The sequence below is a fragment of the Crotalus tigris genome, unplaced genomic scaffold (assembly GCF_016545835.1).
Source record: "Crotalus tigris isolate CLP2741 ecotype Arizona unplaced genomic scaffold, ASM1654583v1 scf7180000020815.588926, whole genome shotgun sequence".
NCBI classification, from domain to species: domain Eukaryota; kingdom Metazoa; phylum Chordata; class Lepidosauria; order Squamata; family Viperidae; genus Crotalus; species Crotalus tigris.
The window spans coordinates 214,021-226,021 of NW_024098197.1; the positions used below are offsets into that span (position 1 = coordinate 214,021).

Consider the following 12,001-nt stretch of genomic DNA (forward strand, 5'->3'; position numbering starts at 1 on the left):
AAAAGAAACCAGAGCAGTCACTTGCAATTTTGAAGACAAACACAATCAAATGGATTGGGAGTCAACCTAGTAGCTATAATTCAAATTTTCAGTTACACTGAAATTTCACTAAATAAAGAAGTAGCTTTTTCTCTCTCAGGCCAATTACTTCTTTTCCTGATCCCACTGAGTAGTAAGACTATGGTCCTAAAAATATGTGTGTGATCAACAGTGCATTTCAACCATTGCTTCTCCTTTGACTTCAGCTCTCCATCCATGAAACTGAAGATCCTGATGATAAACGTTTCCTGCTGGTCATGAAAGGGGCTCCTGACAGGATTTTAGAGAGATGCACAACCATGCTGGTTAATGGGAAAGAAGAGTCTCTAGATGAAGAAAAAGCTGAAGCATTCCAAACAGCATATATGGCTCTAGGTGGTATGGGAGAAAGAGTACTTGGTAAGTAGAAGGAGCACGCTGGGTTCAACCACAGCCATGGAAGGAGGCAACATAATTGTCCTAGAGCATCTTCACCCACTAGGTGTCCTTCAGACTTAAAATGGAGCACTTGGTAGACTCTGAGCTTGGTTGCTTTCTTGCAGATGTTTCATGACCCAACTAGGTAACCAGTGCTAGAAGGGTATGGGGTCTGCAAACATCTGTAAGACAACAACAACCAGGCTCAGAGACCATCAAGGACCTCATAGTTCAACCTTGAGCTACAAATATTCTCTTCTATTGAGACATGATAATTCCAGAATATTAGTCATGTCTCCAATGAAGTGTTTAACAAGCTTCAGCCCCCACCATCCAATCTCTTATGATAAGTTAAAACATCTTCTCCCCAAATTGTTCTGAACCGTTCGACCATCAAATCTTATCCATTTCTGATACCTCTCCTGCTCATAATGTGGAAGATTTCACCTTTCAAATGAGAGTTCTGTTAGCAAACAAATGTACAGTTGCTGTTTCTGTTGCCAGCCCTGCTCTAGAGAAACAGTCATAACTTTTATTTGGCAATACTGTTGGGTGGCATTTATTTATACGACTGTGCTAAACCCAAGCAAAAGAAAGCAAATATGTAAGCTTAATTACTAATTGGCCACCCACTTACTTCTTTTTAAGATACAAGCTTTGAGTTACTTAAGTTGCTTCTATAAATTGATTCCACTGGGTAGTTTTTACTGTACATTGCTCACATAACTTCTGTGCTGGCTATTTTCTTGGACACATTTAACAAGATAATGTGTTACACTAGAGATTAAATCAATTTATATATTAAGTGCAGGTTAAAGCTGGCGAGGATCACAAATATCTTAGTAGGATATTTGATCCATAAAATGTGATGGTTATTAGAGTATTATTTTTTTTCTCCATTAAAATAGTTTGCTTTGTGGTTTCTTGCTTGAATCCAGGCTTCTGTTATTTGTATCTGCCAGAAGAGGAATTTCCAGAGAACTATACATTCAATACTGATTCCATGAACTTTCCTACAAATGGTCTTTGTTTTGTGGGACTCATGTCAATGATTGATCCTCCTCGATCCACTGTCCCAGATGCTGTAATGAAATGCCGTAGTGCTGGCATCAAGGTAGGTTTTCCCCAAAATAACAAAGGAGAATGATTTCCAAATCTTCAGAGCAATAATTCCTGAGAACAGAGGAAGCTCCAAAACAAGCACAATTTCAAAACCCAACAATCCTACTTGTCCATCCGTCCATCCATCCATCCATCCATCCATACATACATACATCCACCCCCCTGTAAGTTTCATTGCAGATCTTTCATACCCAATTTCCCAAAGGTGCTTTTTCAAAAGCCAACTGGACTTTCTTTGTTTTCACTTGAAGACTTTTTGCTTCTCATCCAAGAAGCTTCTTGAAGCGAAAGCTCAAGCAAAATCAAAGAAAGTCCAGTTGCCTTTTGGAAAAACAGCTTTGAGACAGCCATGACCCAGGTAACTGACAATCTCTGTAGATATTAATATCCAATGGTTTTTCCTATTTCATGTTGAAATTTTATCTCTGAAAAGGAAAGTGATATCCAAAGTCGTGCTAGTAGCGGACAGTCTATTTTGGTGGATCTGGAAAATATCTAGAACAGACACATCTTTTCACCATTAATCCTTTTTTGCAGGTGATAATGGTGACAGGTGACCACCCTATTACAGCAAAAGCCATTGCTAAGAGTGTTGGGATCATTTCGGCTACCAGTGAGACTGTAGAAGACATTGCCAAGCGCCTCAATATTCCAGTTGAACAGGTGAACAAACGGTAAGGATGGACCAGAAATGGATGGGAGAAGATAAATTTTCCTTCTAAGGTATTGGAATGGTATGTGGAAGTCACCTTGGGAGACAGGAGGAAGAGCTATAGGTTAGATAAGAAGCAGCTGAGCCCATAGAAGCAATAGGGACATGGTAAACATCTCAGAAGTCACCTCCCCTAGTTTCTTTGATGTAAATATGAGGTGGGGGAGATGTACTTTCAAACTTGCAAGGTTGTAGTCAGGCTTGCAAGGTAGTCCAGACAACAAGCACACCCAGAAGTACTATCCCTAACCTTATTGCAAGGTTACATTAACAGAATGTTGCTTACAAATAACATTAAGCCACGTTTTTGCAAACTGTGATGTTTGATATACTTACATAGAATTCCAAGACAGAACTAAACAAGCCACATTGTTGCTTACCATCCTATGCTGACCACTAAATGCTTTACCCTTATGTCTGGCTTTGCAGAGAGGCCAAAGCAGCTGTTATTAATGGCATGGAGCTGAAGGATATGACTACAGAACAATTGGACGACATCCTAATCCACCATTCAGAGATTGTCTTCGCCCGCACTTCGCCCCAGCAAAAGCTGATCATCGTGGAGGGCTGTCAAAGACAGGTAAGAAGAAATGAAGAACCCTATTTTGAGGAGAAGCAAATTGCGCCACTGTGAACGTTTCTCAGCAGATGAATTCTAATCCAAAGGGAACAAATTAGACTAGACAGATAAGTAGACAGTAGACAAATAAGATCAAGCTTGCTTCATCTATGCTGGTTTGTTCAGTGATGCTCACTTAGTTTTGTTCTTTGACTTCTTGTTCTGAAAGATCCACTCTTCTTATTTTGCTACTAACTACATCCAAAGAAGCATTTAGCTCTGGGAAAGCCAAAGAGTCTGTTGTACACATTTTGTTTGCATTTAGTGGCGCCATCCTCTAAACTGTTGGACACTGTGTAATTTATGGCAGTGTCAAACGTATGGTTGCTTTCCAAATGGGATTCTCTGCATCAGTTTCCATCTAAGACCTTCTCTCTTCTTCAGCTCACAATACTCTCAATGGTCTTCCATTGCAACTTATTACCACGTCATGTATAGGTCTCTGTCTGGAGCTGAACGTAATCTTTAATTTCATATTAACAAGAAACAAATGCCAGTCTCACGTTGTATGATCCCATTCAGAAACTAAAATCCACAGGGCTTCCTTGATACCTTTAAACCTGAATTATTTGAGAGGCTGCCACAAAGAGGAGGGGGTCAACCTATTTTCCAAAGCACCAGAAGGCAGGACAAGAAGCAATGGATGGAGACTAATCAAGAAGAGAAGCAACCTAGAATTAAGGAGAAATTTCCTGACAGTGAGAACAATTAACCAGTAGAACAGATTGCCTTCAGAAGTTGTGGGTGCTCCATCAGTGGAGGTTTTTAAGAAGAGACTGGACAGTCACTTGTCTGAAATGTTATAGGGTCTCCTGTTAGAGCAGGGAGCTGGACTAGAAGACTTCCAAGGTCCCTTCCAGCTCTATTCTAATTGATTGATTGATATTCAGATCTTTTCCCCCTGGTATTACACAGCTGCCATAAACTTTGGGTTGACTGCTCAATAAAATGCTATATAAACAGAACTCAGCTAAGTGAACCAGTTAAGGCTCTTAGAATGAAATGCATATTCTCTCTCTCTCTCTCTCTCTCTCTCTCTCTCTCTCTCTCTCTCTCTCTCTCTCTCTCTCTCTCTCTCTCTCTCTCTCTCTCTCTCTCTCATTTATTTTTGCCTTGCATGAATCAACTCCAGAAAAAATGACAAAACACGCCCCCCCAAATTATGTTATTTTCTACTTGTAAAAGGCAAAGCAAGAATCAAAGTTTAGCTTCATTCCAGAAAGTATAACCACTTCCTTCGGGTGTAACTCTTTGAAATGTTAGTAGAATTGATACAAAGGCTTTGCTTTCCAAACTGCCTACAGCAGGATCAGGCATCAATTGCTTGGAATGAGCAAAATTCACTTAATTGTTCCAGTTCTGTCTCAGGATGGAATGATAGACATATTTAATTTTTTCTAATGAAAACAAGTCCCCAAAATATCTGACTTTTTTTTTAAAGCATTCTTCCTTATCTTTGGGTCAAGGAAAAAAAAAATTGAGTTCAACTGTTGACACACCATGCATACCAACAACTGTTGCAGAAGATTAGACCTTTTTGAATGGTAATGGTAATTCTTCTGGCCATCCCCATAGCAGAATAGTTCCATTTTTGATAGTGTAATTGTTCTTCATAATATTTATCCACAGATCTCAAATCACAAATACCAACACAACAGGACTCAAGCTAGAGAAGAACTTGGAACTATACATCAAAGGTGTCCAAGCTTGGCAACTTTAAGACTTGTGGACTTTAATTTTGGCTGGGGAATTCTGGGAATGGAAGTTACACATGTCTTAAAGTTGCCATGGTTGGATATCCGTAGTGTATATCATAATCTTCAATCTGTGTTCTCCAGGGAGCCGTAGTTGCTGTAACCGGTGATGGAGTCAATGATTCACCAGCTTTGAAGAAAGCAGATATTGGGATTGCAATGGGGATTGCTGGCTCCGATGCAGCTAAGAATGCAGCGGATATGGTCTTGCTGGATGATAACTTTGCATCCATTGTTACTGGAGTTGAAGAAGGTAAGATGAGCAGGCCACAGTTCGAACTTTAGCCACATGGTGTGATCCATTGGTATACATATAAAGAGGGGGACTTCAGAGCTAAAGCTGTACGGATCGTGGAATTCAGATATAATAATAATAGTAATAATAATAATAGTAATAATAATAATAATAATAATAATAATAAATATCATTTGCCTGTAAGCAAAAACTGGTGGGATCATAAAATAGAGAAAGTCATAGAAAATGATAAAATTAAACTGCTCTGGGACTTCAGAATTCAAACAGACAAGCACCTGCAACATAACACCCCAGACTTAACAATTGTCGATAAGAAAGACAAAAAAGTCTGGATAGTGGACGTGGCAGTGCCTGGAGACAGCAGAATAGAAGAGAAAGAACTGGAGAAGATAACAAAATACAAAGACCTACAAATAGAAATAGAAAGACTGTGGCAAAAGCAAGCAAGGATAGTACCAATAGTAATAGGCTCCTTGCGTGCAATCCCAAAACAACTGGCGCACCACTTGAACACCATTGGCATTGACAAATTTGCTATTAGTCAATTGCAAAAGGCGGCCTTATTAAGAACTGCTGCCATCCTACGACGATATCTGTAATACCATCAAACATCCACATCTGCCTATCCCAGGTCCTGGGTAAGGACTCGATAGGTAGACAAAATGCCAAATCCAGTCTGAACATCTGGCTGACTGTGCGATGATCGATAATAATAATACTAATAAAGTTGGAAGGGACCTTGGAGGTCATCTAGTCCAACCCCCTGCTATCTGAGAGCAGGCTGGACATATGTAGAAATGATTTCCTATGGAAATATGTATAGACAATTTTATGCCCATCATTGCCACCATTTGATTGACAACATCCTGCATCCAGGCTTGTTGGGTTTTAACTTGCCTTATGCCCTAGCCATGGCCAAACTGAGTCCAGTTTATTTCAAATTCCATTCATTCATTCATTCATTCATTTTCTAGAGTTTTGTGGTCTGTTACTCAACTATATTATATTATTGTATTATAATTATAATATACTTTCATATGATAGCAGTAGATGTTGCAGGGATTGGTTTCATTTTGTAACATTTGATTCACTGTTGTCCATGAAATGAATGCGATATTGAGAACATCGCCTCTGGGGTAGATGTCTGAAGTTGTCCACAGATGAGATCTACCCTTTTTGTGGTTTCAAAGAGAAAGACATATTGAAAACACTAATGACTTAGTCCTGGAAATATCGCTGAAAAGCTGATTTTTTTTTTCCAGTGCAAATAACAGCACTCAGAGAAGCATGAGCCTGCTTGGTGTTGTGTTCTAGCAGATGCAACCACCAACAATGTTCAGATTAAACTGATAAAGAAATGGTAGATTTCAGAAGGTGGCCTGCCATATTCAGCCAGCTGTCAATGATCTTTTTGATCTTCTCTACTATAGGCCGCCTGATCTTTGACAACTTGAAGAAAACGATTGCCTACACATTGACCAAAAACATCGCCGAGCTGTGTCCGTTCCTGATTTACATCATTTCCAGCATACCCCTCCCTATTGGCACCATCACCATCCTCTTTATTGACCTGGGCACAGATATTGTGAGTTCATCACTTCTGAAAGACAACGTTTCCTCTTTCTCATATGCATGTTCACTCAAACCTTTGTAGGAATAGCAATAGCAATAGCACTTAGATGCCTCTGCATAGTGCTTTAGAGCCCTCTCTAAGCAATTTCACAGAGTTAATATATTTGCCCCTAACAATCTAGGTCAGTGGTTCTCAACCTGTGGGTCGGGACCCCATTTGGGGTCGAACGACCATTTCACGGGGGTCGCCAAACAACGCAGTCCACCATTTTTTTCTCTCTTTTCCTTAGCTGTGCTACTCCCTTTTATTCTATTGGCTTTTGAAAGCCAATAGAATAGACTCTCTTGAATAGAGTCTAATTCTATTGGCTTTCAAAAGCCAATAGGAATTGTCCAGGCTGTCTCTGCCCTGCTGAGCCCGCCAAAAGTCCCATTCTGCAAACGGTGCTGCACCAGTTGAGTAGTCCTCGACTTACGACCGGTTGAGTAGTCCTCGACTTATGACCGGTTGGGGGTCGCGGCATTAAAAAGGTTGAGATCTAGGTCCTCATTTTAACGACTTCGGAAGGATGGAAGGCTGAGTCAACCTTGAGCCTGTCATGATCGAACTGCTGGCAGATGGCAGAATTAGCCTGCAATACTGCATTCTAACCACTGTAGCACCACTGTGCCATCAAGCTTAAAATGAAACTCATAGTTATCTTCCCCTGTTTCTTGCTAATGCTTTTAAAAAAAAATAGGCAGAGGGAATGCCTAATGAAAGAAGCTCTCATTTAACTGCCAATGACAGTACAAACTTCATTTAAATCCCCCTGAGATCAAAGGGGCTGATTCACAGATTACATCTTAATCCTGAACCATTTTTCCCAGCAATAGCCAAAGAGACATCTTACTGCTGCAGTACTGATATTTATTTATTTGTCAAATTTATATAGCCAGCCATCTCGCAAAACAAGTGACTCAGTACATTCTAGGGAATTAAGTTGGAGAAAGCTAGGATAGTCTTGTGGGGTCCTTGGTGCTCTTTGAGCTTGGTGATTTTCTTACAAATGTTTCATGACCCAGGGAGGTAACATTATCAATTATAGAAGCCAGTGGGATTTTCTTTCTGTTTATATACTAGTGGCTTGCCCTGTCAGTGTCAATGGGAGTGTTCTTGGTGGTTTCCCGATTAGGCTGGTGTTTACTGAGTGGGTAGTTCCTTGACTGGGGTATTGTAGGGTAGACTTTGTTGCCATGACTACTTTCTTTTTGTGTACAGCGAGCACGAGAGATAAGCAGATCAATCCAACATATGAGTGGTCTCAACAATTTGTCTTTCCCCTTACAGATTCCTTCTGTTGCACTGGCCTATGAGAAAGCGGAGAGTGACATCATGAAGAGGAAACCGAGGCACAAAAAAAGAGACCGATTGGTCAACCAGGAGCTTGTAGTCTACTCCTACTTGCAAATCGGTATGATAGGGAAATTCTTACCAGAGAAGAATGAGTAGGCGCTTGGGTGGATCTTTGTGGGTGAACATGGAGAGTATTTCTCATCTTTAACAACCAACTTCAGGATCCTGCTAACTGAGATCCAAATGTCTCCAGAGAAAGCAATGTAGTAGACATTCTTCCATTCTTTTTTCATCAGCTTTCTTCTCCTGTAAAAAAAAAGCCATTCCTTTCTTCTCTCTTGCAGGCATACTCCAAAGCATTGGGGCCTTGTTGACCTATTTCACTGTTTATGCTGAGCAAGGCTGGCTTCCTCAATCTCTTCTCCGTATCCGAGTTCCATGGGAACAGGAATATTTGGCTGACTTGCCCGACAGCTATGGACAAGAATGGGTAGAGTGTTGCAAATTTCTTTCATTGAAGGCATCAGTTATGCTGAGCAAAAGACAAAGACCAGTCCAGGAGCTTCCACTTAATTGTTTCCCACCTCAGCCCCAAATCCAGCTGGTGATTTGGGGCCAGTTCTTAACTGTAGGAAGTCATCCAGGTCATGGTTGTCCCAAAGCTGCTTTTTCAAGAGGCAACTGGACTGTCTTCGGTTTCTTTCCTTGAGAATGTTTGGCTTCTCATCCAAGAAGCCTCTGAAGAACTGAATGTTTTCGACAGAAAAAAAAACAAACAAGAAAGTCCAGTTGCCTTTTGGAAAAGCACTTATGGGATGAAGAAAGCAAAGATAAACTTCTTCCAACAATGATGTCAAGAAGACAGCAAGGACTAGTCCAGGCAGTTGTCATTAGCTAACATTGATTCAAACCTCCCCCCACCCCAATAGCTATAGGTATGGCAAGGGTAATTTATTTATTTATTTATGAGACTTATATACCGCTTTAAGTGCAAGCACTCTCTAAGCGGTGTACACCAGTAAGCAATGTATATATATATTTACATTGCCCCCAACAATCTGGGTCCTCATTTTACCTACCCCGGAAGGATGGAAGGCTGAGTCAACCTTGAGCCGGTGAGATTTGAACCGCTGACCTGCTGAACACAGTCAGCTAAAGTGGCCTGCAGTACTGCACCCTAACTGCTGCGCCACCTCGGCTCTTCAATAATTTGTTCAGTGCTAAATCCATTAAAATACAGTAATTGTATTTTTTTAAAGTCCTAGTCTCTTTGAAGTTGACTTCTGGTAACCTCATAGTTTTCTTCCTTAGACTCTGGAAGTATTTTGGCATTGTCTTCTTTCAAGATAATTTTTTTGATTACCCAACCTAGCCTAAAGCCTTGAGACTTCCTCATAGTCTTTCACCCATGTCCTAACCTGGTTCAACCCGTCCCCACTTTACCTTCTGAGCTTTGACAAGATTTGACAAATACATACCTCCATAACAGACAAAATGAGAAAGCCCTGGGCCACTTATGTAAAAACCTATCCATTTCGTCCATTATATCGTATCAGTTTAGAGTTAAGTAACATTAATCAGTAAACTACCCCAGGTGTGGAATGACATTGTATGCAAAATTCTGCCAGTTGACCCACTCTAAAGCAGATGATCTACTAACAGGTTCTTGCAATGTCTCTTCTTGGTACATTTTGGAAATAGCTTTGTGTGTTATCACATTGCCACCCATCCTTGTTCCTGAAACTGGTGATTTCTGCTTCCTTCAGCAGCCACTGGCTAATCCGTCTCACATCCTTTCCCATTGGTTGCATGTTTGCCCACAATATGTAGCAATTAATGTTAAGAGACTGAATTGCTGGTATGGCCAGACCTGAAGCCCAGACCTGATTCCGCAGCTCTTGAGATCAGATTTCAGATTAGAAGTGTTCACTGTACGCTGTTCAGCCCAAACACAGAAATGGCATTCTTATATTGTCTAGTAATATAGGATATATTGGGTAGAACATCTAAAAATAGTTCCAGTGATTCATTTTATAGGAATCTCTCTAATCCAGTTACTGAGATAGTACGAGTGTAAGTCTTGAGGTCAACCACCAAATTCCAGGAAAGATCAAATGGATTCCTTTTCTCAGTGCAGCTACCAGTTTAGAAGGTACATTATAAAGGCACCGTACATCACTGATAAAGAAAAAAATAGCTATACCCTTGATCTTTCTTGGTTCAGAAGCAATGGACCCATCCCACTTTATATATGCTACTTATTATACAGTTATACAAAGACACTTGTACTATTTCACATTGCAGTGTTTTCTGTACTGTGGCATCATCTATTTTAAGATGATATATACAAAGCTGTCGCTCAATGAATACTCAATAAATATCCCAGTTTGGCTCTTGTCCACCAGCTGCAATTTCAAAACTATGGGAGGCAGAGATGCTGAAGCACCTGCTAAACAACTAGCCACAGTTTAGCAAGAATCATTCTCTATCCTAGACCACCGTTTCCTATGAAAGTCTTTCTTGAGCTCAGCCATTTAATGTTTCTTCTTTCTCCATGTTCTGCAGACCTTTGAGCAACGGAAATACTTGCAGTTCAATGGCTACACGGCCTTTTTCATCAGCATCACCATTCAACAAGTGGCGGATTTAATCATCAGGAAGACCAGAAGGAACTCCATTTTCCAACAAGGACTTTTCAGGTTGGTGTTGATTCCGTGGGTTTCCAAGTTTTAGAACAAGCTCTTTGCTCCTCACTTTTGGTTGTCCTCTCAGAACCATAGAAAAACAAAATCACAAAGTTGTCCAAATAATTTCAGAACTCAAACTTGGGCTCAAGAAAGCCTTGGGAGATGCAGTGCTAGCGTCGCTACCCATGACTGAATCATAAGATTCAAATTTGGATTAGGAGCACCTCAAGAATGTGATCCTGAATAACTAGAAATATATAGTACTTAAAATCAAAACTGAGGAGCTTTGTGGCCTACAAGGAAATGCATCAACACAGAGAGAAACCATATCTAGGAGCTCAAGCATGGATTTCTTAAACTCTTCCTGCCCACAACAACCACATATGTGTGTATAGTGACATCTGCATGTGAACCGTCTATTGATACTATCAATGAATAATGTGATTATTCTTAGATGTATTTATTTATTTTGCAGGAACAAAGTAATCTGGATTGGTATATTTTCACAGCTAGCAATAGCTTTGATTCTCTGTTACGGTTTTGGAAGTGTCAATGCTTTGAATTTCACCCCTCTTCGGTAAGTTTAGCTTCTTGAAGTTAGGCTAATTAATTAATCAATTAAACAAATTTATATGGCCTGCCCTAACTGTCTCATGGTGACTCCGGGTGGCTAACAACATCAAAATTACAGGTTGCTGTGATTGTAATATAATATCGTACCTGCTTTTTCAAGCTTGTACCCATGAGATGTATTGAACTTTAATTCCCAGTTCCCACCCAACCTTCTCTTTTCCAGGTTTCAGTACTGGTTCGTCGCCGTGCCAAACGCCATCTTGATATGGGTCTATGATGAAATGCGCAAGTTATTCATTAGACGATATCCAGGAAGTAAGTGGGGTAGCATTTCATGCACAATTTAAATTTTCATACCTATTCCAATCCAAGCCAACATTACTGAACCTGCAATTTCAATTAAATGCTCATTATCACAAGCAATATTGCCCTTGCCCAAAAAAGATGTAAGAGGTTCCTTCAGGTCAGGATTTTTTTTTCCCTTGGCACTGGGAATTGCAAGCCAGTAGACTTGGCTCCACTTCCCATTCTAATAAAAGGTTCATTGGTTTGGAAAGAAGCCAAAGGCAGCATGAAACAGTAAGTTAGCCAATTATAGTTTCATAGTTGTCGTTTCAATGGAATTTAAAACTGTGCATTTCTGGTTGCCCTGATTAGATAGTCCTGTCCAGGCTCCAAGATTGATGTCATAGTTGTTTTCTAATCCCACCTGAATAAAGAGATTTGGATAGGAAAATATTTTTTTTGCATCAGAACACCAGGTCCGGCATAGCTCATTGAGGCCATCAAGTGTCACCCCCTACTCAATGAAGGGATATAAATGAAAACCCAACTAGATGGTTGACAGGCATTTGACTAAAATGATCAACCAAGAAGTCCTGAACATATCCTAGAGTTACTGTCAAATTACTCTT

The 12,001-nt window shown here is 40.2% G+C and overlaps 1 protein-coding gene across 1 annotated transcript in view; it reads left to right on the forward strand.

Moving 5' to 3' along the window:
• The window catches only part of ATP12A (ATPase H+/K+ transporting non-gastric alpha2 subunit), a 31,200-nt gene that overhangs the window by 18,005 nt on the left and 1,194 nt on the right, over positions 1 to 12,001 (forward strand). Inside the window, exons 12-22 of the mRNA XM_039368524.1 lie at positions 246 to 438; positions 1,395 to 1,570; positions 2,116 to 2,252; positions 2,720 to 2,870; positions 4,748 to 4,916; positions 6,350 to 6,504; positions 7,822 to 7,945; positions 8,172 to 8,317; positions 10,393 to 10,526; positions 10,990 to 11,091; positions 11,311 to 11,402. Coding sequence (XP_039224458.1) covers positions 246 to 438; positions 1,395 to 1,570; positions 2,116 to 2,252; positions 2,720 to 2,870; positions 4,748 to 4,916; positions 6,350 to 6,504; positions 7,822 to 7,945; positions 8,172 to 8,317; positions 10,393 to 10,526; positions 10,990 to 11,091; positions 11,311 to 11,402 — 1,579 coding nt within the window. The remainder of the gene's footprint in view (positions 1 to 245; positions 439 to 1,394; positions 1,571 to 2,115; positions 2,253 to 2,719; positions 2,871 to 4,747; positions 4,917 to 6,349; positions 6,505 to 7,821; positions 7,946 to 8,171; positions 8,318 to 10,392; positions 10,527 to 10,989; positions 11,092 to 11,310; positions 11,403 to 12,001) is intronic.